Consider the following 27191-nt stretch of genomic DNA (forward strand, 5'->3'; position numbering starts at 1 on the left):
GGTGGTTTGGGTAACTGAACAGGTACCAAGGGGAGAGGGGAAACGGCTGACTCCGCCGGAGTATGTGGCCTCTCCTTGGAAGACCTGCTCCTTGAGGATTTGGAGCTAGACCCAGAAGCTCTAGACCTCTCCGCTCCGGGGTTTGTAGCCGGAGACTTACGATGATGTTGACGCCGACGAAGTCTTTTTGGACGACGACGACGTCTTGTTGAGGGTTTTTACAACCGTCTGTCCCTTGACCTTAGGTCTTACTGAAGCGTCAGGAGAAGTATAAAGGAGCTCAGCCTCCTGTAATAAAGCCTTGGAAGGAAGCTGGAGAGTTAGCAGGAGTAGAAGACCCAGTGGCGCCCAAGGGAAGCCCTTGGGCGTCCAACGTACCTACCTCGACCAACAGGTCGTCAACACCTACCATGGGCTCTATATTTAGATCAAGTGTCGCGACGTCCGACGAGATATCTTGGCCTGGTTCCTTTAACGAAGCGGCAAGCTGTTGTTGAATCGCCGCCATAGTCGGGGCTGCCTCTGCAGGGTCGACGTAACCCGTTGACTTGCCGCCGGGGAAGATTAGGACAGCCACCTCTTCTCCAGAATGTAGGGCTGTCCCTTGGCAGCGTTCTTACCGAAACCGCCGACTCCAGCCCTCAGGGTTGCCAGGGCGGTATCTCTAACGGCGGGAGCCTGGAATAGAGGGCATTCATTGTAGGTTTTAAGTTAAACTTAAGATTAAACTTAAGTACTAGGCTTAGTCTAAAGACTAAGGGATGCAACATCCCATATAAAAGAGCTTAAGCTTAAAATAAGAGATTAAAATTAAACTTAAGAACTACAACCTTCCTTGGGATTACCGAACGGAGTTTGGGAATACTTACCCCGTCCAAGAGCGGACTCACAAGATCATAGCAAAATGGTGCAGGTTTCGTGGAACCAGACCTGTAGATTCCCGTGCGGAGTCGCGCATGGAGCATGGGACCTGCAGACTTCATGCCCACAGGGGTCCTGGAGCATGGCATTGCATCCTGGATGCTCACAGTTGGTGGTCTGTAAGTGAAAAGATACATGAGTACCGAAAAGACATCACTTACAGGCTAGTAGGCTAAAAGAACTCCGCTGCATGCCGGAGTGCGAAAAAATTTTGGGCATAACCCCTCCCTTACCGCCTGAATAGCTAGAACCCCGGAGAGGTCCGGTTGTGTAACGTAGGTAACGGAGGGATTCGGCTTAGGCTAGCTTAAATTAAACTTACTATAGTTTTAAATTAAACACTAAACACTTAAGCCTAAAGCACTAGTACGTACCGGAATAATTCCGGTGCGCGGCGGGTGTTCGTGTCGCGTATCAGCGAGACGGGGTGGGTTAGGAAAGACCAAACTGTACGCCTGCAGTCCGCCCGCAAGGGTGAACTAGCAACCTTCCACGTGAATGCCGGAGCTCCGGTAAAATAAAACAAAAAAGCACCAGTAAACCGGGAAGGAGCGAGAGGGCGAAACAGACTCGAGCCAACAACGGAGCGACGGAGTAACGACGGGGGGGGAAGGCCAGTCCCCCCCTTAGTCATCCGAGCGCGCCATGAAGCAAGAGAACGGTCAAGTCCAGTCCTGGGTCTGTCCACCCCCCGCCCCCCTACTCCCTCCGCCTAGGAGAGAGGGAGGCAGGCACGGGTATGTGGAGCGAGCGAGGACAGACCTACCCCCCCCCGGCCCTATGGAAGAGCGGGAGGAGGGTAAGGTGACTGGACGGGCGCCTGGCTGCTTCGCGATCACATGGTGACCACGGAGCGGTAACATGAGAAATACAACGAAAAAACATAGCCTAGGTTAAAGCAACCAACTAATCAGTGAGATGCTATACAGAAGCAACCGAACTGATGAGAGGAAGCAATAAACTGGTGGGGACCAATGAAATACGGAACCTAGGCTACGTAATATGCCAGACGCCGTAGGCTAACCTAAAATATATAAATAACTAAAAATTACATTAAAATAAAGTAAGAAAGTAAATCAGTAGGAGAAAAAATCCAGGAGATGTACGACTAACCCGAAAGAAAGTCTACCACTCAAGCTAGCCGGGCCGATACTAAGAGCTGTGGCTAGGGTCTGGATGGAAGATGCCTACGCAAGGTAAAGAAGACATGCATGCATGACATAAACCAAGTAGGCTGGACCCCTAACATAATATAGATAACTAGCAATAGAGCGTAAAGTAATAAGGGAAGGTTCTAGGTATGGAAGACCAAGAACGAATCCCTGCCACGAGGCAGAACAATGCGCCATGCTTCCGACCAAGAGCCAGTATTTATACTAAAAAAACGGCAAATATTGACTCAAGGCTGGAAAAAACCCAATAGCAACAATAACAGATTACTTAACTTAGCTGCTGCGATGGCTGCACGCTCCATAATTAGTTAAATCCAAGAAAGGGGCACAAAAAACACAGAGCAAAAAAGGGCACGTGTGTACGCAGTGCGCTAACTGAAAAGGATGGCCACCAGAGGCGCAGCAGTCGGCAGCATGGGATGGAGTAGTAGTAGTTGCTGCCCACTCTGTGGGTCGGCTCCCCTCTTGTGGGGGTTTTGTAGTAGGATATTTCTATTGGTAAGTGGTTCGTGGTAGTGGTCTCACTCGCCCTAGTGTTCATACCGACACCCTCTTGGAGGGTGAGCGAGTCAGTAGTACTGACCTTTTCTTTATTTTATTTATTCTCTGGTATGTGTTAGTGCATTTACCTTAGAAATAATGGATTAAAGGATATTTCGCGCAGCGACACGAACTGAGCCCAGAAAACTCACATTTAGATATTTTACTCTGAGATTATTTGTCTTTGTCTCTGTAGCACTAGCTCTAGTTTATGTGAATGTACTTCTAAGGTATTAGAAAAGATTACAAGACCAACCAATAGGCATGTAGGGTATCCCCTAAAAGTCTCCAAACACTATATTGTAATTGGGGCGCAACGTAAGCCGGAGGCATACGTAAAAAATTGATAATGTCCCCTGAGTGTGCTGAAAACGGTGTATGAGGTACAATCACTTAGGTAATGGTATCAGGTAAAAGCTTTTAAGTAAGTCCAAGCTGGTGAAAAATTTATTCTAACCTAACAGAGATAAGATGTCGTCGGTACATGGCACTGGAAACTATCGGGAATTGTTTCCTTGTTTAAGCGACAGAAATCTACGCAGATACGCCAAGTCCGATCTTTTATGGCATGACGTTTTGAGGGAAAAATTATATGGGCTTATTTGATTTCCTAATGGCTCCTATTACTAACATTTTTCAACTCCGTCATTTATCTCTATTTTGAAATTGCATTGAGAGTCTATACGAAGGTACGTATATAGCTTTATGTTTGTCCTTAGACCGTATTTTGTGTTAAATTACATCCGTTTTTTTCCCCAGAGATCACTCGCTAGTGGAGAAACTTCCTGGTATTCAGATAAAAGATAAAAAAAAAGTTTCTGCTGAATCACCTCTGCTTGAATGACTTTACGGATATTACTTTAGATAGAGTATAAGGGAGATTCATCTACGACTGATTGGGCGTGATTAAAAATTAGCAACAATAAAAAATGCAATATTTATAACTTCCGTATCCACGATATGTATACGTTTGTGGATCACTACATTTTACTTGTTGCTGCTAGTCAACCGTGTCTAGGGCTTTGTTCGCGGAAATCGTTATATTTCAGAGTGTCGGGAAGGATTAAAATTTCATTTCCCAGCAAAGTCTTTTTACACGCACTAAGACATTCGAGGGTGCATGCTTCTCGAGATTTTGCGTGCAAACTGCAACTGCGGTTGTGGGAGAATTCTGTTGGGTCATTTGAACAATGTTACGATTTATGAGACAAATGTATAGTTCCTTTATATAAGTTATTATTTGATTAACTGTCTCATTTTTGTTCAAACGGATTTTAATATGTTTGAAGGTTTATAGGATTTTCCTTTGATAAACACGCCTTATTTTGCAGGATGTAAGAAAATATTTTGTATACCCCTAGATGGATCTTACAATTACACTAGATACAGATCAATGTTTTTTTATAACAACTATAGAGGTATCTGTAAGCGCTCGCTTATCCGGACTTCTCATTAGGGAAGTTCGAACAACAGACCTTGAGTCCGTAAATACAGGATATTACGTGTACTAAAGGAATAATACAAGATATTCTAATTTTTTACGGCGCGTACAGTCGGGCTTAATCCACAACTACTTATAATAACTTATGTATTAAAAAAAACGAGAACCTGCTCTGAATACTTGATACAGTCGTGTGATTCATAGGAAAAATCCTTTTTAATTCAAAAAGATATTGGCATGTAAGATCCAACATCGCTTTTCCCCACTCTGCTAGAGTCGCTTATTGTGTGGAATTTGCTTTGCTTTGAAAACTCGGCAGATTTAACTGACTTTGACCGCTGACTAGGTGACACAGTAACCGTGTATGCTTTAAGCACGATTTGTTTGTTTCTGAAAGGGCTACTGTTTACCTATTTCTTTTTGTAATAATTAGGATCCTTCTCTTTATTACCATCGACAACGCATTGTGTGTTTTTTGCATTCTGTTGTTGGTTACGTATAAAGCAGCGAAAGTATGAATGACTAACTATTAGGAGTTGAGCGATTACTATTAAGATAAGTTATCTCTACTGCATTCAATATTAACTGTTTGTACTTGCTGTTGTTTACTTTATTCTTTGCTAAAATTTGAAATAGTGAGATATCCTGGTCAGCGCATTTAGCCTAATGAAAGTTTTTTACAGACATGTTATTCCTTGCAATCCAGCCGTATTTTTAAAGTTAAGTTGAGTCATTGAGGTTCGATATTTTATGCATATAACTCAAAAAACTCAAGGCTAAAACTGCGATCGGGACTTTGCACAGGAGTCTTTATTGTCCTGACCCGAAATAGTGTTACCTCTAATTTATCTAGATTTGTACGGGTGTTCCACTTGTTTTTGTGTGTTTTCTAATCGCTACGGTGCCTAACGACCCTATCCATGCATCTGTATAAATACAGACGTCCACTGCGTAAACGCATATTCACTGTTTAATATGATTCGTTACGTAAGGGATTAATAATCACCCAAAATGATAAAATTAACATAGTATATGATTATGATATTTCAGTAGAACTTCTGGAAACAGACACTCAAAGATAAAAACTTGCAGTAGCGAAATCTCAATGATGTAGATAATTTCTTTAAAAAAGTAAGATTAAGAATGTCTCGTAACTTCAGCCACAGGAATAACGAAATCCGACCTGCAAAGGAAACACTCAAAGTTACTCCAAATGAATAAAAAATTGTACTTAGCTTGCTTTTGTGGGAAGTCACGGTGTTCCGATAACTACACACGGCCTTGGTCCTCCTTCTCTATTTAGCGGATGACCTGGTTTTTTGGCTTGAGTTTCCCCCGTGCGCGTTGTTTCGATGATTCGAGCCCTTTAAGATCCGATGCTGCAGACGCGTTCGGTTTGTTTCTTGAAGTGCCAGAAACGCTCACTAACGATGTTTTCTTGAATGATTCTAATGAGAGACGAAGCTTGCGTTGCCGTAGGAAAAGGACACGTCGGTTTTTTTTCTTGAAGTTATTCACTAAACGATGATACTAAGTTGCTTGAAGAATCTGCTGCTTTCGTCGTCGTTGACTTCATGATTTATTATTCTGGTTTTTCTTCGGAGAAGTTGTAGAGTTCTTCTGGTCCACTGCCACCACTTTTAGGGCTGTTGCCTTGTATAATAAGGCGCCCTATGAAGTAATTTTAGACTTGCGATAATCTTACGGTAAGTCGGTTGGTATTGCACTTCCATATTCAATGGAGTGTCTTGGGGTTTGTAGATCACTTACGAAGTCGGGATTATCTTCTTGTTTATGACAACGATGTGTTAAACTCATGATGATTTGGTGAGGAGGAGAGGATCTAGTAGAAACCACGAAGTACAAAAATACTTATATTTCTCTGAATTTTACATTGGATCAGAAGATCACCAGGTATGATTGTAGCAAGTCTTCTAATGACGATAGCTTGATCGCTTCTGCCAATGATGATGGCTAATTCTATTCTCTCTACATGATAAAGCTTAGGTAAAGAGGTACAGGTCTTCTAATGACGATAGCTAACTCTATTCTCCCTGTCTACCATCTTTGTTACAAGTTATGAAGGAAGCAGATAGTAGCTCGAACATATGAACATACAATCAGATGACATAGTTACATACGAACACACAATCAAAATGAGACACGCTACAGATCACGTAGGCCGTTTGAATTATAGGTCGCGGTAGTTGTCTCAAGCAGGGAGCTTGGACTAGAGTTTATAAACAAATGAATGACTACAGGTGACGGCATGTTATCTTAGCCTACTTTTATTGTATACGTCATCTTTAGCGTCTCTAGTCTGATCACATTCCTGTAAGCAATCTGGTTGACCTCTTTAGTTTTAGTCTTTTATATATATGGACTAACATTCCATATTTTTATTATGTAAACACTTACATATGGAAGCCCATCCAGCATTTATGGGAACTTCAGTGGAACAGAGGAGGCCCCAATAAAATGTAAGAAATCACTAGTCAGACACACCCTGGGAAATATGACCTAATACCAAGGAAGTGGGAGGTTGTATTTTGTAGATTACATATTGGCCATACGTGTTTAACTCACAGCTTTCTGATGGATGGGGAGAATGAGCCCTTCTGTGACAATTGCTTAGTTCCACTGACCGTTAGGCATTTGCCGGTTGACTGTCCCAGTCTAATGGAACTTAGGAATAATTTTTTATCATATAGTAGTGAAGCAGGTGTTAATTATAGCATGGCAATAATGTTATCTCTTTTATCAAAGAAACTGGTCCTCTCAAATATATTTGACAGCTGTGCTGTCTTAGTATATTCCTTTCTTTTTAAATGAAATGTACATAGTTTTTGCAGCCAAAATTTTTTTTGAATTATGTTTAATATATAAAAGTGGTTTATCTTACGGCACCCCTCTTGGGACCATGATAGTAACTCCTTTGAGGACTTGCATCGACTACCAAAAATAGGTTTTTCCTACGTCAAATCTTTTTTTTTTTTTTTTTTTTTTTTTTTTTTTTTTTTTTTTTTTTTTTTTTTTTTTTTTTTTTTTTTTGTATGGAAATTACTTAGATTTATATGTAATGCAAGAAAATTTAATTTTATTCTGTCACTTTATCCTGCAAAAGAAACTTGATTTATACGAATTAAATACACATGAAAACATCATGGAATTTATCTTAGAATTTCTGATCTATCAATTGCACTGGCTAAATGAACATAAAAAGGGATCTTCCTCCTCCTACTCAACCACTTACCTTTCAACCCTCTCCCAAGGATTTAGAGCACTGTACTGTCCTTCCCCTCTGTGGGAAGCGTCGGGAATCTTGGGAAGAAATTGGGGTAATTAAAATGGAAAATGACTAAATAGGACAAAAAAGGGATTTTGACGTAGGAAAAATCTATTTCTGGGCGAGGAAGCCGTGTCGCCCAGTGAAATATGTCTCCTTTAGCACTATTTCTAGTAAAATATTGCTATATACCAGAGAACTGCTAAATTGGACATCTTTCCCCCCAGAAAACCTCTTTGGAACCCTCGTCACCATATATAAAAGGTGTCGGTATAAAACTGGGGCGAGTGTTAAACACTGCCACAGCAACCCCTCCAATTAGCCTTTTCCTCATCAAAAGACCCTAAATACGGGGAGCCGACCCATAGGTCACACCCAGCTACCCTGTTGAAGGCGTCTGTGACATCATACTTATCGATAGCATTGAAGCTTGGTGCATAGCAAATGGGGGGAAAGAAACCAGGGGGGGGATTTCACTGGGCGACACGGCTTCCTCGCCCAGAAATAGATTTTTCCTACGTCAAAATCCCTTTTCTGGGCTCAGCCTTGTCGCTCCGTGAAATTGTACCAGAGAAACACCAAGCTACATCCCTCTGAAATGAAATACAATATTAATTTGAACTCAGAAGGGTTAAAGAAATCAAAAATTAGTCTAGAATTGGAAAAATACAATTTATTATTTACAAAAAAACGCCATATAGCAATAACATGTGTCAACAAAACACACACAAAATAAAATAATTACCAATAATTTGTAAAATAAATAACGTAAAACACTCTACATCAGTTCCTAAATAACAAACAGGACATTTGCTAAGGTTAGGTTAGAAAAAATGTTAACTGAAGGCTGGCATAATGGAAAAGATTCATATGACACAAGGACAGTACTATATTGATGTTGTAGCAGGAGACACTGGTCTCCCTACAGCTATTGCATGATATTTTAGATCCTCCAAAGACTTAAAGTAATGCTTTTTTAAAACCGAGGGCGACTTCCAACCGGTATACTTCCTTAGATCATCAAAGTTCATATATTTGAAGAAATTTACAGAAGTTGCTATAGCTCGAATGTCATGCACCTTGGGAAATGACCCTGGGCTGGCTTTCTTGATAAAATACAAAATCTGCTGCCTAATGCCCTTTAGAGATATGGTACCACCACCGTTTCTAATGAAAAGGGGGCCTTCAGAATAGGTAGATGTTCTAGATAAATAGTCCTTAAGAGTCTTAACAGGACATAAAGATGGATCCTGCGGAAGCGGAACAATTTTCCATGGGGACCACCTTACCAAAGGGTCTTCATTCTTAGCCAGAAATTCTTTATTTGGCGAAAGCAACACGTCACCCGAGGAAAGGAACTCTATATGCCCTTGGTCTCTAGATAAAGATGACAGCTCCGAAATCCTGGCACCTGAAGCCAGACTCAATAAAAACAGCGTCTTACGCAAAAGGGTTTGGTAATCACATTTGAAGTTGTCTGTTTCCGAGGCCAACCTGAGAACATCGTTAAGAAACCATGACACTGACGACGGCCTGTGAATGGGCCGCAGGCATGCACATGCCCTTGGGATTGAGGTGAAATAAGACTCAGTTAGATTTATACCAAACCCGAGAAGAAAAATCTTTTTCAGAGCTGACTTAGTGGTTGTTATTGTGGCAGCTGCCAAGCCTTGTTCGAACAGAGTCCTGAAGAAGGTTATAGCCACGTTCATTGTCATTACCTTGATATTTGATTCTCCGAGAAAAGTAGACAACTTCTTAAAACTGCTGAATCATACTGGCGAAGTGTAGATTCCCTTTTGTTTGACTCCAAGAACAAAATGTTCTGTGGATCAATGTCCCCTACTCTCCTACCCGCAAACTTCATGAAATCCATAAAGTTAGGGTTTTGTGAAGACCTGAGGAATCGAACACAGTCCTCGTTTGAACTTGTTGCGACAGCCTCAAGTCCGGGAGAGGGTGAGGACGAAGACCTAGTTCCAGGAGAAGGGGAAACCAATTGCTCTTGGGCCAGTGAGGAGCTATGAGAGCCACCTGACCTTCGAAGGATCTCAACTTGTGCAGCACCTTCAGGAGAAGGTTCACTGGAGGTAATAAATAAACTTTCCTCCACTGGTTCCAATCTATACTCGGGGCGTCCGTAGCGTATGCTAGAGGGTCCAGATTTGGGGCTACGAAACAAGGCAGCTTGTGGTTTGCCTCTGTAGCAAACAGATCTACTTCTAGACCCGGTACTTTCCTGCAAACCCTCTTGAAGGATTCCTGGTCCAGTGACCATTCTGACTCCAGGGGGACTGATCGAGACAGTGCGTCTGCCACTACATTGTGGACTCCTGCCAGATGGGTAGCCGATAGATGCCAGGTGTTTTTGGCTGCTAGAGAAAAAATTGCTATCATCACGTGGTTCACGTGACTTGACTTTGAACCACCTCTGTTTATACAGTGTACCACTACCGCACTGTCGAGAACCAACCTGATATGAGTTTTTCGGAGGACGAAGCCTTTTTAAAGTCAGAAACACTGCCATAGCTTCCAGGATGTTGATGTGAAGCTTTTGGAACTGAGGTGACCAAGTTCCTTGAGCCTTCTCGTGCTGTGAATAACCTCCCCAACCTGTCAGTGATGCGTCCTTATGCACCACTAGGGACGGGGGAGGGAACTGCAACGGTAACTCTTTGGCTAGGTTTGCGGCCCTTGCCCATGGGCGCAGACGTTTCCTGAGAATCAGAGGTATTTGATGTCCTTGAGCTTGGCTTTCAACAGAACGTCCATTACCGAGGCAGACTGGAGCGAGCCTAGGATCCTCTCCTGATTCCTTCTCGAAGTCTTTTTGCATTTTAAGAATTATCTTGTTGCCTTGGCAATCTCCTTCCTCTTCCCTGCTGGAATGGAAAGAGTGTGTGAATCCAAGTCCCAATGGATACCTAGCCACTGGAACTTGGACTCCGGAGTCAACCGGGACTTGGCCCTGTTGATCATGAACCCTATATATTCCAGGAAAGACATGACCTTGTCCGTGGCTTTCATACACTTGTGTCTGTCCATCTCCCAAATTAGCCAGTCGTCTAGGTACGCCACCACCAATATACCCTGAGACCTTAGCTCGTGCACCACTGCCTCCGCCAGTTTCGTGAAGACCCTTGGGGCTATATTCAGCCCGAAGGGCATCACCTTGAAGGAGTAGGCTTCTTTCCCTAGTTTGAAGCCCAGGAATGGTCGGAAGTGCCGAGCTATCGGGACATGATAATAGGCGTCTGTAAGATTTATAGAGGTGGTGACGGCCCCACGGGGAAGTAAGGTCCATACCTGAGAGATGGTCAGCATTTTGAACTTGTCGCAACGAATGTACAAGTTTAAACGGGACAAGTCTAAGATCACCCTCCTTTTGTTGGTCCCTTTCTTTGGAACACTGAAAAGACGACCCTGAAATTTCAAGTTCTTTGTCATGGAGACTGCTCCCTTCTGGAGAAGGTCCCTGGAGTAATCCATCAACTCTTGCGTTGGTTCCCGATAGAAGGTGATGGGTGGAGGAGGACCCTTGATCCAACTCCAGCCTAGGCCCCTGGATACTATGCTTTTCGCCCAACTGCTGAACCCCCAACGATGTCGAAAGAGGTACAGCCTGCCTCCTACCTGAGAAACTTCATTGAGATGTTGAGGGTCGGGATCCTCTTCCTGACCTTGCACCTCTTGCTTGCCCTTGGGCTCTGGCTCCTCCACGCTGACGAAAGGATCCTCTAGCCCTGCCACCCCTAGCAACCCTGGTAAAGGGGTGAAATGCCCGACTCTCATAGACCGGGTTAAAAGCGGGCGACACTGAATACTGTGGGGGAACCTGTTGGTTAGTCGACGGCGAAAGGAAGACAAATTGATTTTGTTGCTGAGGCTGAGCCTTAGAAGTCGAAGGCTAGGATACTTGCTGAATTGGTACAGCTTGTAGCACAGGATGCTGTTGCGGAACTTGGAAAGGTTGGAACCTCCTTTGTCCCTTCCTAGCCCTAAAACTGGAGGAAGAAGATTCTAATTTCCTTTTGAAAGGAATGCCCCAACGCAACCTTATGCTTTGATTCAGACGTGATGCCTCGTTCTGAACCTCGTTTACTGCCGAAGCTGGGAAGAGATCTGCACCCCAGGTTGAGGAAGCCAGAAGCTTGTTGGGTTCGTGCCTGATCGTAGCCTCAGATAGAACATGCTTCCTGCAATTTCTCCTAGCAACCGCAAAGTCGTACAAGTCACATTGCATGCCCAAAAGTAACGACTTTGCAATTACCTTAAACAGCGGCTCCTGAGCGTACTCCAGAGCCGCTGTCTCTGTCATCACTAGGGAGTTAAGAGACCTTGCGAGACGTGTCCTAGCATCAAATTCGGCTTGGATCAGTGCGTCTGACAGCTTAGGGAGGCACTCACTAAACAAGGTGATTGCACAGTCTGGCTTCAGCTTGCCTACCGAGAATGTAGCCAGCAAATCCTCCCTACCTGGGAGTAGCAATGATGTGGGATCTGTCCTCCCCTAAGGCTGGGGGCATGGGCTCCCCCGAGTCCTGCCTGAAAAAAAAAATTAAAAAAAAAAAAAACAAAAAAAAAAAAAAGATTCCCTTGTCCCTTCTAACGGGTAAGTTCTGCCCGTCATCAGTCGTAAACATTGTGAAAGGGCTTTTAAATGCTGTTTACCCTAGTATTTGAACAGTTCCCACTCTAGGCTAGGCTCCGTATCCATGCTTGCTGAGCCTGATCTCTAGAAAGGATAACAGTCTCCTTGGGGACTTTATCCTCTCTAATCAGAGCTGCCTCCGTAAGCCTAACATAACTATAAAAATGGTGGCTGTAACCCTTCGGGGAAGAACTCGAAATCCTCGAGTCTACGTGTGCCACAACCTTCTATAGTCAACATCCCGTTGACAAACGGAGCGAAGTTCGCCACCCTCCAAGGATTACCAGGGTGGAACGGAGGGAGCGTGGACCCGTCAGGCATGCTCTGACCTTGCACCAAGTTACTAGGAGGTGCTGGAAAACTGCCGACTCCTTGTATGAGACCTGCAATCAGGGAGTCCTGTGCACCTAATCTCTTAAACACTTCTTCAAACCTCGCTGCAACTGAACTGACTAAGCTACCAAGGCTACTGACCTGATTTAAAATATTCGTGTTGAACAGGTCTTGGCCAACTAAAGGGGAATCCTCCTGCCCCCCCTGTGGTACCTTATGAGGTATCCGATCCCTAGACATTGATGGAATGGGACTTGTGGGGCAATGGGAAGAATTCCCTCCTTGAGACCTTGGATTTGAAGACTTAGCAAGAGACTTCAGCCCAGGTTTAATATGTGTATGAACCTCTGGCACGTGCCCAGGCCTTGGCTTTGTCTCTGATTTGCCTTTGAGCAAGGTTTTACCTGAAGATTTTTTCTTTAATTTAGGAATCACAGGGAAGGAATGCGACCTGGAAAGGGGTGCAATCCTCCTGTGAAACCCATGAAAGGAATTGGAAGTAGAGGGAGAGGAAGAATCAGATTCACTCGAGGAAAGACCCCAGTGACCAACTAAGCTAGCCTCATTAACACTGTTACCTGTACGCGTATGTAGTGTAACAGGCAAATCCTTAACCACTTCCAGTGAGACTCCTTCCAGCCCAAGGTCCGGTAACTCTGCCTCTTGCTGATCCAAAACTGAATCTTGGATTGATTTGATAATTGGTGCTGCTACTTTTGGGTCAACGTATCCGGCAGATTTCCCGGCTGGGAAGATCAAAGCTGCCATATCTTGGGACAGAATATACGGCTTAGCCTTCCCTACGTTCCGTCCAAACCCTCCAACCCAGATCTTGAGGGTGGAGAGTGTCATCCTTAAGAAACTGGTTCAGCTGTTCAGTAATGCAAGGAATGTGTCAATATCGAGTAAATTCCTTGAACATTATGCTTATAAATGTTGATTAATCAATGTAATTAATTTTAAGAAATTTTTATTTTCCATTTACTTTATTCCTTTTTTTTTTTTTTTTTTTTTTTTTTTTTTTTTTTTTTTTTTTTTTTTTTTTTTTTTTTTTTTTTTTTTTTTTTTTTTTTTTTTTTTTTTCACTAATACAAGTAGTGTAACATAATTTCATCACAATATGCATAGAGCAAGCAGTGCGGTAACTTACCAAAGAGGTAACCTGTTGTACCAAGTCGTAGCATGTAAAGCAGTTTTCGTGATGCCAGACCACGGAATCAGTAAGCAACACTGCGCACGAGGCATGGCTCTGGCAAACGTCATGGCCGCACGGATCTTGCAGAGTAGCATTACAGCCGGCAACCAGACATTGAGTGGCCTGTAAGTGCAATATTAGGACCATTGCCCAAATTTATTGGATAATATGATAATATGAAAATATGCCGGAGCATTCTGGACTGAAAAAATATATACATCTATATATTCATATATTTACGTCCCGGGGACTGTGTAAGAAATAAAACAACCCCGGGACCCCTTGTTGTCACAGTATTATTACCCCAGACTACACTAATAATAAAGTAAATATAGGGTTTAACCCTAAAAAATTGTTAGAAAAGGTTTTTCAACTGCTTTTGGTTCTGTTTGATGCAGAGAATAACATACTAAAAATCTACCAAAGTCAAAGTACCAGAAAGTTGTCAAATCCAAGGTGGTGTCCAAGATGGCCGTCAGTATATGTATTAAAATGCAATTGGCTTCCTTTATATTTGCCATAGAATGATAAATACGATGTCTATACCTAGGTTGTGGGAGTCAAGGAATACAATGGAAACTGTGAATTTATCTTTTAATCGTCACAACATCATGAAATCCAAGATGGAGTCGAGGATGGCCACCAATACATTTAAATGCTTCTAACTTCCCTATTATTTGCCATAGAATTGTATGTATGATGTCTATATCTAGGTTTTGAGGGTCAAGGAATGCAATGGAAGTAGTGAAGTTGTCATTTGATTATCGTAACATCATGAAATCCAAGATGGCATCTAAAATGTTCCTCTACATACAAAGAATATCCTTGAATATATAAAAAATATAAATTCCTGTAAGCTAAATATAATTTGCCCTACAGTCTACATATAATTTAAGAATGCATCACTTACAATCAAAAGTTGTTATCAGTACCTCAACATTCACTATCGCAAAAACTATTGTTCATTAAAATATATACATTTGTCAAATACAGTATATTACTCTTCCTTCTCATCATCCTTCTCTTCAATGAATGTAACCTGGCTGTACGGATTGTAACTGGCATTGTCCACGCAGGTGTACATGAAAACCCATACACTCTGCAGCTACATTGTACTGTTCCACAGGCAGTTTTGCAGTTGCAGTGAATCATCTTTAAAAGTTTCTCTGGGGCAACACTCATATCTGACATAACTGGTGTGAATTGACTGTCCATTAACTTCCAACCTCAGTTTAAAACATTCATTTCACTCTCTTTCCCAGTCCATACCATTATTTGGTAGTATACTCTGAGAGAGTGAAATTTGGCAGACGATACAGTTGGGGTAGACGATCTGGTGCTACATATGAATTTGCTAATACAATTTTCTTGTACAAGGTACTGAGGCACAAAGATGCCAGTGACTCAACACCCTTCCTGCCAAACAGGACAACCATTGCCTGGGTTCCAGTGTCTTCAGTCAGGTTTTTTTCTGTATGTGGGGTGAGGAACTGATCAGCACAAGACTGTATTACAGAATTACCGTTCACAAACTTTTGAAAGACAGCCTTTTTTCCAACACCAAAGATGCGAGATGTACTGTCACATCCAGAAAAGGCATGAATGAAAAACAACTGGAAGCATAGTTTATCTCCAAGGGCTGACTCAAGACTGTTGATATGATACACTGTTGTAGCAGTCAACTTACCTGACTGGAAATAAAGGTCCATACCCTCAAGCTGTGTGTAATAAAGGAGCAGAATTAAGAGGTCTGTGTCCGCCCCTATCAAAGTAATAGCATGGTAATGGGATGATTCAACTGCAGCCTAAGCAATGTCTACGTCAGCATCACCAGGTAGTTGATGACTTGGCATCCTCCTTGTCCTTAGTTCACCACTGATCAGTTCAATTAGGCCTTGCTTGTTGCTATTCCTTGACTAAAAATCCTTCTTGCCAACAAACACTGTCTCGGTAGTGAAGCCCTAAACGCTGTTGGTGAGTGTTGTCTTTGATTGATGGACCTTCAGTGTATCCATTAAAAACTACTGTTGCCTTCCCATAATGTTGAATAGTGAAATCTGCATATGATTTAGCTATTGCACTGAACTACTGCCCATTTTCCATGGAACTCGATGTAATAAAGACCCTCCATCAATGATATAATGCTTAGTCTGAGGAACTAATTCATTTGAACTACACTTTCGATGGCGTGAGCTATCTGTGGCTTGTCATGCATTCGAAACACATATCTTGTTTCAGAAAGAGCTGGATGGAATGGGGTAAGTCCATATCCTAAAACATCCTCCAATGATAGATCACCTGTTTTTGCCACTACCAAAAGCCTCTGAAATAAGAGTACAGGATCTATACTTTTATCTGGAGCAACCTTGATTGCTGAAGCATCACCGAATTATGGCTTTATCTTTCTCCTTAAACGAGTTTTTTAAAGATGGCTGTCCAATCATATTTTCAATTATTATCCTTCCAGTGGACTCTGATTCGTGAACATTCACATCTGGATTTGCCACTACGCCATTGACTACATTCCATAATGAGGAGTCTTCAGAGAAGGGTGGGCAGGATGCCAGTTTGGTCATGATCTTTTGTATGTCTGAAATATCTCTCTTCATTCTTGCATTGGTCAAATCTTTATGTTACTCACTTTAGGGGACCGCCCGTCAAAAATGACGAAATATTTTGAAAAAAGTCGATTTCTAGTGAATCAACCATCGAATACTTCATGGTCATGGCAATCTACTCTCGAAGTTTCAGAGCAATATATTGATTCTAACTATTTTTCTACAATATTTTGCTAAAATAAGTTATTATTTTGACAAGCACACTCTTATTTCCCTATTATTAGGTTATACAGCGTATAATATAAATATACAAGGAATTATATACGTATACATATATCATGAATAAAAATAATGTTTAGCAACTCGTCCACTGCTATACGGTAGCGAGTAGGCGAAGGAGCTTTGGAAGTCAGTGCCTTGAAGGCTATCGTAGCAGACGGTTGTCTGCGTCGTCTGCTCGCGTGACGTTTCTTGTGTTCGTCTGTTACTGTCACCGTTCATCGGGCGATTTTTTAGATTGATCTGGATTCTCTACACTGCAAATCATTTCTGCAATGCCCAGGAAGAAAGGCTACATCAAGAGGATGGCCGAAGCAGTTGAGAAAGCGAGAGAGGTGAAAAGGAGGAAACTGGAAGAGCGACGAGCGTCAGCCATTTTAACTCCACCACCAACAGCTGATCCTCCCCAGCCATCAACGAGCCATATGACCGCCACCACACCACTGCCTCCCTCCACCACTGGTGCTCCAACACAAACTCTCACCAGTTCAATGCGTAGAAAGATCAGTATTAAAAAAAAAAGAAAAAGAAGGTGTACAATAGCTGCTCTGCTGGAGCATACTAGTCGCCGTGGGATGTGTCAACTTTAAATGCCATTTTCTCAAAAGTGAGTTATTGTCCTTTAAACCACTACTTCTTCGTTAGTTTTTATCCGATTTTCACAATTTTTTTTTAATTGTATTTGTCTTTAAAAGTTCTATAACTTGCTCAGAACCAATCTTTGAAAATGTTTCTCTTTCTTTATTTAAAATTACATTATTTACGTAACAGATTTTTATTACAAATTTAAACGCAAAAATAATAACTTTATCCCTCTAAAGTACAAATTTTGTTTTAAGGAGATTGTTGACACACTCTTTAGCTATTAAATGAGACTAGGTTTAGCTTCCTATCTCTGATAGTTTTAAAGCAGTAGCAGTTTTTTTGGATGCATACGAAAATGCCCTTTTTTATTTTATTCTTCTTTTCTATTGCAGATTTTGCATTCAGCAGATGGGAGAAGAGTCCAGGTATCAAGAATGCCCTAAAATAAAATTTTCAATTAGTTACCATGTGTTTTTGTAACCCATGTCATTTTTTGCCATGCCCCCCCTTAGTGTAGTAAAGGCTGTTAGGTGCCTGCATTGCCCTGTTATACTCGGCAGTGATGGGAGCTGACATTGTCCACAATGATCTCTGCTTGTCTGTCATTCCATTTCCTCTTGTCAGTCCACCAGAGGTTTTTAGTGTCCTCATTAAAGTCTGTTCAGTAACAATAAGGAAGTTGGCGGTCATCTAGGATTCCATGGTGTTCTGATGATTAAATAACAATTTCACTTTTTCCATTGCATTCCTTGACTTCCAAAACCTAGGTATTGACATCACATCATTCTAGGCAAATGATAAGGAAATTAATGGCATTTTAATGTATCGGCGGTCATCTTGTATTTGACAACTTTCCGGTACTTTGACTTTGTTAGATTTTTATTATGTTATTCTCCACAACAAATAGAATAAAAAACAGTTGAAAAACCTTTCCTAGCAATATTTTGGGGTTGGGTGGGAATTTTCCATATCTTTACCCGACTAACATGGTAATGGAATCCTTGTGCCTCTCTGAGGGCTTATTCTTCTAGTGCCTTTGGAATTATTCATCCTGGTTACATGATAACTTTGTTGTGCTGACGTAAACTTATTTTATACTATAGCTTTTAGTATGTAAAAAGGTAATTTTCCTAAATACAAAGCTAGTTCTTCAAATACAAGAAAATATTGCCTACTGGTACTTTACAATAATCAAATTATAGTACTTTATGTGGACACATTATTACATTTTTATAGACATTGTTAAGGTTATACAGATGAGCTGTGTGATTTGTTTTAGTTATCCTTAAAGTTAAGAGCCTGTTAAGATCTGATTCTAAAAATTGGAAGCTAAATATTAGTGCAGAGAATTGGAAGGTGTAGAGCATTCTTAGAAGTTTTAGTATCAGTAATCTAGCAGAAATGTTTTGAAAAAAGATGCTAAAATCTGTCAAGCAGGCAATTGCAATTAATAGCTCGACTGCAATCAGGTATTTGTTACATAATAATTACCATTATGTTGTATCTAAATCCACCTATTTCTAAATGCAAATGTTAAAATATGTTTCTGTTTTCCAGAGAAGGCAGTATATTTGGAAGGTTCTTGTCCCAAGCTTCTTTGTTAAATTGGCAATGGACGTTCTAAATATCAGCAGTGAAAAAGAAACAGAAAAGGAACTTATGGAGATTTGTATGAACTTGGATGACTGAAAGCTTTGTTTGATGGTTTAAATTAAAAGAGCTTTATTAGGGTTTAAGAAGAATTGATTTGGTTGTATATATCTTATACCTATATTGTGTTTTGATTTTTATCAATTTTTTTATAAAGATGTATTTTGCTTAATAAAATATTTACAATCAGTATTTTGAGAAGTATGTAAGTTGCAATTCACCACCCTATGGTCTGTGTACTCTAAGCCAAGTTTGTGCTCCTTGTTTATAAATTCAAGAAATGACATTGGATGTTTGTTGAAGTAGAGTTTGATAGCTGAAATGTGTATTTGTTTTGCCTGCTATTTTTTCAGTGCCATACACAATTTTTTTATTATGCTACATCAGATGCAATTTATATGTTTTAAAATATAGTTTATCAGCTTATATACTAGTTGCTTTCCACTTGTCATCTTCAGAATGGAATCTTAAATTAGAAAGATAAAAAAATCACTTGAAGAAGACATGAGGTTGGTTTACTTGGTAAAAGTAGTTGCTAGCTATAATTCAATACCCACGTTACTCATACAACTTGTAGTTCGCCAGAGGAATACTGTGTGCTATATTTTCATATTTTTTTATACATTTGCTGTGTGCCCTTGTAAACAAATTCCTTATAGTTTTGAAAACAAACCAAATATTTTATGACCTAAACTCAAAGTAGCATACCCCAGACACATCCCCAAAGCAGAATCTCCAAATACAGTCGGCCCCCCACAATTCACACTCATAATTCGCGGACTCGCCTATTCATGGATTTTCTATAGACCATATATACCCATTATTCGCGAGAAATTAGCCCATTCGCGGCCTTTTTCACTGGGAAATATTCACAAATTACTGTATTTTCATATCATTTTTGTGACTTAATGCACTTTTTGTGATAAAACTACTAAAACTGAATTATTGAATTATTTCTTTTCATGGGTAGTACCCTACATTTTGGTTTTCCTTTAAATATTTGATCTTGTCACCCATCTTTCAATAGGTCTTGCTAGCAGCTGAATTCATAGTTTAATGATAATAGCAGGTTTTTAGGTATATTTTACTAGATTCGTATAGTATAGATTCAGTTGTGTGAGTAGAAGTTTTTCATTCCAGTTGATGAAATAATTGGTGTTGTTAGTTATTATGTACATCAGCATAATAGATTTCCTAGTTTATTACTTACATAGTGGTTTTAAAAGGATACTTCTATTTGTTTAGCTCCATTAACATGTTATTTAACTTAAATGCTTTAATAGTTTATAATTATAATAGTATTTTATAGTATTTCAGTATGTCTATGTCGTAAGAATACCTTTTTCCAGGTACAGTATACTTTTGCACTGGGCAAAGAGTGCTGGAGTGTTATGTTCTGTAGTGTGTACTCATTCCCAGTATTTAAGTCAAATGTGAATGCAGTGGCAAAATAAACAGAAAAAATTTATCAATGTAGCTGAGCAGATGATATGCATTAGTTTTCATTGGGAATGTCACCCAGAACTTAGAAAATTTAATTCAATTGGTTCTCAATCTGGGGATTCAGAGAGTGAAATGGTCCATATGTCTTTCCTAGCTTCATCGGTATATGGGGTTGCAAAGGTAGAATAAACATGAAATGTGCAAGCTCAGTTGAATGTACAGTAATAATCAAAATGTAGTCGTTATTGCTTTGGTTTCAAAATCTAATGTGTAAGCAGCTGTGGAAACTGACCAGTACTATGCAGCAGGTGAAGTGTGCCTTAGAGATTTTATATGTCTACCTGAAAGGAATGTGTATCAGTGACCTAAGCTAGAGAGAGAAGTGGCCTCAAGCCAATCTGACCTTTTGCCATTTCATTCCCTATCGTTTGATGCAGAAGCAGCACAGTTTGTTCAAGAGTTACAGATGATCTGACAAAGTTAGTCCTTTGTCTTTAGAACCAACCAGCAAATTTCTTAAGTCTTGCTAACCTTCAGAATCATGACAAATTAATTTATCCCTCAGCTGGTGCACATTTAGGTAATTATTATGAAATTTTGCAAATGATTGTCCACATCATTGGAGACGGCACTTTCTACATTTGATTACCTGTGGGGTCAGATGCCACATTCTATACCTGATGTGATGTGACACCTGTGTGGGGAATGGGCAAGGAAAGTGAAATTAGATATAAATAAAAGCTGTACTCAGGGATGATGGAAATTCAGGTTTCTTAGATTCAGGGAGATCACTTAATTATTTTGCAAATACATAAATACTTTTTTATTGCTAAGTAGGTTTTTCCAGCAGGACCTCATACGGAGTGTGTATAGATTTGCGTTATAATGTGACATGTGAGGAAAGCATTTTGGGATTAAACTTGTGCAATTCAGGGAAAGTTATGTAGCCAGCATCAATAAAGAAGCTTCTGCAAATCTCTTATGTGAAGGACGAATGAGGAAAATTAGATATAATCAACATAAAACAATATGGGCCATGCAAATATATTACTTGAGTTGATGACTTAGTGAAAAGGTAGAACTTGGATAAGAGTTGTAAGTGCAGTAAGGAAATTTGATCACTCTTCCAGTGACTAACTTCCTATGCTCCCCAATATCCAACATCAAAAATTGTGTGGATAAAGGAGTGACCAGATTGTGGACTTTCCACCCCTTTACCAATAGATGGAAGTGATGGAAAAGTACCAGGAAAAATCACTTAAATACTGTGTGATAGAAACTTTCTGTTTTTCTAAGTGATTTCAAGGGAAATTAACCTTTAGATTCTTCAACCAGTATGTTCGAAACCATTCATTCTTGTAGACATTGGCATTTCATGGTCCAATTAGTAAGTAACTCAGGCAAATAAGTAAGAGCCAGTGCAGACTTGAGACGGATGTCCTTCGTGCCTGCTTGTGATTACCGTCCCTGAATGTTTATCATGATTTTGTTGTTTTTTTGCCAGAAATATGTGTTTGTGGTGATGCTTTTTTAAGCAATCACCAGTTGGTTAAGAGAGATAATTAAATAAAATACATCTCTGGTTTTTTCTTTCCGAGAAATATAGATTACAAAAAGTGAGTATCCACACTCATTGACCTGCGCTCTGAATCTGACTCTGAGCAACTGACATGCCTGAAGCCCAGTCCACATGGTCGAACATTGCTCAGTGTGACGTCAGAAACAGAGAAACGGCAATCAAAGCTTCGTATAGGGCTTTCCTAATGTTTATCGAAGTATCGAGGCTTTGCCTGCAGCAGGACTGTTAACTGACGGAAATATTTCTGATAAACGGATAAAGATGTCACCTACAGAAAAGTTATCGTAAAGCGCAATTTCTGTAAAAACTTCACAAATAAATAAACAAAGGAAAATAAGAGTTTTCTGTTATTTTACCCTTCATAATGAATACATCAGGTAAGTAAGACTTATGGGAACTGTGAAAACCAAATATATTAACATCCTGTATTGTAATGCTATGAAAATCTGTCAGTCTTGTCCATTATGGAGACAGCTTACTGACATTTGACCAATTAGGTGACAAGAAGATTCCTTAAGGTTCTTTACAACTTATCAATCATATTTCATACTATTTTTGTTATAAGTAATAAGTATACTCATTATTGCATTGTCTAAAATTCATGCATAAGTTCATCAATAAATAACTGCTAACTTTTGGTTTTTCTTTGTTTTTTCCATTTAAAATGGCGGAGAATTTAGACTGGACTAAGAGTATATATGTAATGGCAATTACATAAAAAGGAGAAATGTAATACATTCCCTATCATAAAAACATAGCTGCGATCTGGGTCATGGTCAACAAGGAAAATTCTCCCAAAGATACTGAGTTCTCAGGATGCGAGCGAATGCTAGCCTATCATAACCACAGACAAACGAACGAACATCCTTCTCACGCTCTGAATCTAGACCGGCTCTTTTGAGAACCAAATGAATTGTTGAATAAGCTTGCCCTAAAAAAGGAGTAAGTGTGTTCGTTGTCTACTTAAGTTATCTCTTCCAATGCACAACTTGAAACATTGTGTCACTTACTCTCTGACTCAATTTGAAATAAGTCTCTTCTTGAACTCTTATCTCAAGATGTGATCTTGTAAAACTACTTCAGATAATATAAGTATTTTTCTAAGCCCGAGAGTTTCCAACACCCTCCAACATTACTGATGTGTGAACGAAGAAATCTGACGAAGTCCCTGCATTACCTGCATGCCGAGAGAGAGAGAGAGAACGTCTAAGATATGTCTCGAAAACACACTGCTGTTCGCTCTTTGCGAATCTTTAAGTAAAACAAGGCGACTTTCTCTGACACTTAAACATAAATGGGTCCACTCATGCGTGTGTGTGTGTGTATATATATATATATATATATATATATATATATATATATATATATATATATATATATATATATATATATACATATATATATATTATTATTATTTTTATTATTCGAGCTACGAATGTCTTTTAATATCTAATTTGCTCTACCTCGGAATTGATATATTTTCATATATGTAAACTAAAGTTGAATTTTTTAGTTAATAATAATTTTGTACCCTCATTGGATCGAACCACCGTCCAGCGGACAGGGACGAAATCAGGACGACATTGACATTAGCGATTCGTCCTGATTTCGTCCCTGTCCGCTGGACGGGGTTCAGTCCCGCATGGAGGGGACAAAAAATTATTGATCAACTAAAAAATTCCCCTTGCAGTTTTATATATATGAAAATATATCAATTCCGAGGTGGAGCGAATTAGATATTAAAGGACATTGTAGCTCGAATAATTTATATGAAATACGGTGATGTGATAATTATTCATATATATATATTTATATATATATATATACTATATATATATCTATATCTATATATATATATATCTATATATATATTATATATGTATATATATATATATATATATATATATTTACTATATATCTATAAGGGATTTTGACGTAGGAAAAATCTATTTCTGGGCGAGGAAGCCGTGTCGCCCAGTGAAATATGTCTGCTTTAGCACTATTTCTAGTAAAATATTGCTATAATACCAGAGAACTGCTAAATTGGACATGTCAGAAGCTTCTGACTCGCTCACCTATATAAAAGGTGTCGGTATAAAACTGGGGCGAGTGTTAAACACTACCACAGCAACCCCTCCAATTAGCCTTTTCCTCATCAAAAGACCCTAAATACGGGGAGCCGACCCATAGGTCACACCTAGCTACCCGTGAAGGCGTCTGTGACGTCATACTTATCGATAGCAATGAAGCTTGGTGCACTGCAAGGGGGGGGGGGAAAAAACTAGGGGGGATTTCACTGGGCGACACGGCTTCCTCGCCAGAAATAGATTTTTCCTACGTCAAAATCCCTTTTCTGGGCTCAGCCGTGTCGCTCCCGTGAAATTGTACCAGAGAAACACCAAGCTACATCACCCTGAAACAAAATAGAATATTAAATTGTATAAATTAACACCATACACCAAGTCAAATAACAAAGAAATGTGCTGCTGTAGAATGTTAATAATGCTGGCATAATGGAAAATATTCATATGACACAAGGACAGTACTATATTGATGTTGTAGCAGGAGACACTGACCTCCCTACAGCTATTGCATGATATTTAAGATCCTCCAAAGACTTAAGGTAATGCTTTGGAAAACCCAGTGTGACTTCCAACCAGTATACTTCTTCAGATCATCAAAGTACATATATTTGAAGAAATTTACAGAAGTTGTTATAGACCGAATACCACGAGCTTTGGGAAAGGACCCTGGGCTGTCTTTCTTGGTAAAATACAAAAACTGCTGCGCAATGCCCTTTAGAGATATGGTACCACCACCGCCCCACATGAAAAAGGGGGGGAGGAGGGCCTTCGGAAAAGGTAGATGTTCCAGATAAATAGTCCTTAGGAGTTTTAACAGGACATAAAGAAGGATGTTGCGGAATCGGAACAACCTTCCATGGTGATCACCTTACCAAAGGGTTCTTATTCTTAGCCATAAAATATTTATTTGGTGAAAGCAACACGTCACCCGAGGAAAGGAATTCTATATGCCCTTGGCCACTAGATAAAGATGACATCTGCGATGTTCTGGCACCTGAAGCCAGACTTAATAAAAACAGTGCCTTACGCAAAAGGGTTTGGCAATCACATTTGAAGTTGTCTGTTTTAGAGTCTAACCTGAGAACATCGTTAAGAAACCATGACACTGACGACGGCCTGTGAATAAGCCGCAGGCGTGCATAAGCCCTTGGGATTGGGGTGAAATAAGACTCAGACAGATTTATACCAAACCCGAGAAGAAAAATCTTTTTCAGAGCTGATTTAGTGGTTGTTATTGTGGCAACTGCCAAGCCTTGTTCGAATAAGTCCTGAAGAATGTTATAGCCACGTTCGTTGTCATTACTTTGACATTTGATTCCCTGAGAAATGTAGGCAATTGTTTAACTGCTGAACCATATTGGCGAAGTGTAGATTCTCTTTGTCTGACTCCAAGAACAAAATGTTCTGTGGATCAATGTCCCCTCCTCCTATCCTCACCTGCAAACTTCATGAAATCCATAAAGATAGGGTTTTGTGAAGACCTGAGGAATCGAACACAGTCACCGTTTGAACTTGTTGCGACAGCCTCAAGTCCGGGAGAGGGTGAGGATGAAGACCTAGTTCCAGGAGAAGGGGAAACCAATTGTTTCTTGGGCAGTAAGGAGCTATGAGAGCCACCTGACCTTTGAAGGATTTCAACTTGTGCAGCACCTTCAGGAGAAGGTTCACTGGAGGGAATAAATAAACCTCCCTCCACTGGTTCCAACCTATACTCAGGGCGTCCGTAGCGTATGCTAGAGGGTCCATATTTGGGGCTACGTAACAAGGCAGCTTGTGGTTTGCCCCTGTAGGAACATATCTACTTCCATACCCGGTACTCTCCTACAAACCCTCTTGAAGGATTCCTGGTCCAGTGACCATTCTGATTCCAGATATATATAAAAAGATATATATATATATATATTTCTGGGCTCAGCCGTGTCGCTCCCGTGAAATATGTCTGCTTTAGCACTATTTCTAGTAAAATATTGCTATAATACCAGAGAACTGCTAAATTGGACATGTCAGAAGCTTCTGACTCGCTCACCTATATAAAAGGTGTCGGTATAAAACTGGGGTGAGTGTTAAACACTACCACAGCAACCCCTCCAATTAGCCTTTTCCTCATCAAAAACCCTAAATACGGGGAGCCGACCCATAGGTCACACCTAGCTACCCCGTTGAAGGCGTCTGTGACAACATACTTATCGATAGCCTTATCGTGTTCGTACGTTCAAATATAGCTATTTGTTCTTTTATTTTTATTCTTGATTACGGATCGTCAATCTACCTCTTCACCCAAGTTAAGTACTGGTTCCGCCCTTTTTCAATATTTAGAGAGTGAATTTGCCTTTCGTTTTGCCTTTATTTAGGATTTTATTAGGCGTCACTTATAAGTAGCGGGCGGGCGGCAAGTCGCCTTTACGGCTTATCCTTGAATTGTACCGATTTCGAGTGGTCTTCCTCTCTGCTTGTAACATGTGATATTTCAGTACATATATTTATTTATTTATTTCTTGGGTTGCACAACCTTCATCTTCTAAGCCAACAGGTTCCCCCACTGTATTCAGTGTCGCCTGCTTTTAACCCGGTCTATGAGAATCGGGTATTTCAACCTTTTACCAAGGTTGCTAGGGGTTGCAGGGCTAGAGGCCCCTTTCGTCAGCGTGGAGGAACAGAAGCCCAAGGGCGAGCTAGAGGTGCATGGTCAGAAAAGGAACCCGACCCTCATCATCTCAATGAAGTTCCTCAAATAGGAGGCAGGCTGTATCTCTTTTAACATCGTTGGGGGTTCAGCAGCTGAGCCGGAAGCATAGTATCCATCTATCAGCATCCAACCCAAGGGTTGATGGATTACTCCAGGGATCTTCTCCAGAAGGGAGCAGTCGCCGGGACAAAGAACTTGGAATTTCAGAGTCGTTTATTCAGTGTCCCAAAGAAAGGGACCGACCAAAGAAGGGTGATCTTAGACTTGTCCCGTTTAAACTTGTACATTCCTTGCGACAAGTTCTAAATGCTGACCATCTCTCAGGTACGGGCCTTACTTCCCCGTGGGGGCGTCACCACCTCTATAGATCTTACAGACGCCTATTATCATGTCCCGATGGCTCGGCACTTCCATCCATTCCTGGGCTTCAACTAGGTCAAGAGCCTATTCCTTCAAGGTGATGCCCTTCGGGCTGAATATAGCCCCAAGGGTTTTCACGAAACTGGCGGAGGTAGTGGTGCAGGAGCTAAGTCTCAGTTTTATTGGTGGTGGCGTACCTAAACGACTGGCTAATCTGGGAGATGGCCAAAGACAAGTATATGAAAGCCATGGACGAGGTCATATCTTTCCTGGAATATATAGGTTTCAAGATCAACAGGACCAAGTCCCGATTGGCCCCAGAATCCAAGTTCCAGTGGCTAGGTATCCATTGGGGCTTGGATTCACACAATCTTTCCATTCCATCAGGGAAGGGGATGCCAAAGTAGCAAGCCAATTCTTAAAATGCA

General features: G+C 40.6%; 1 protein-coding gene and 1 long non-coding RNA gene across 2 annotated transcripts in view; both read left to right on the forward strand.

The window, feature by feature from the left end:
• LOC135216777 (uncharacterized) overlaps positions 1–22131 on the forward strand; it is a 323230-nt gene extending 301099 nt beyond the window's left edge. The window contains exon 9 of the mRNA XM_064252261.1: positions 18519–22131. Coding sequence (XP_064108331.1) covers positions 18519–18650 — 132 coding nt within the window. The 3' untranslated portion in view covers positions 18651–22131. The remainder of the gene's footprint in view (positions 1–18518) is intronic.
• Positions 16197–17425, forward strand: LOC135216732 (uncharacterized). The gene is made up of 2 exons (XR_010314904.1): positions 16197–16983; positions 17354–17425. It is a non-coding gene; the product is annotated as an uncharacterized LOC135216732 (long non-coding RNA).
• Positions 22132–27191: the final 5060 nt, after the last annotated feature.

The sequence above is a fragment of the Macrobrachium nipponense genome, chromosome 6 (genome assembly GCF_015104395.2).
Source record: "Macrobrachium nipponense isolate FS-2020 chromosome 6, ASM1510439v2, whole genome shotgun sequence".
NCBI lineage: Eukaryota > Metazoa > Arthropoda > Malacostraca > Decapoda > Palaemonidae > Macrobrachium > Macrobrachium nipponense.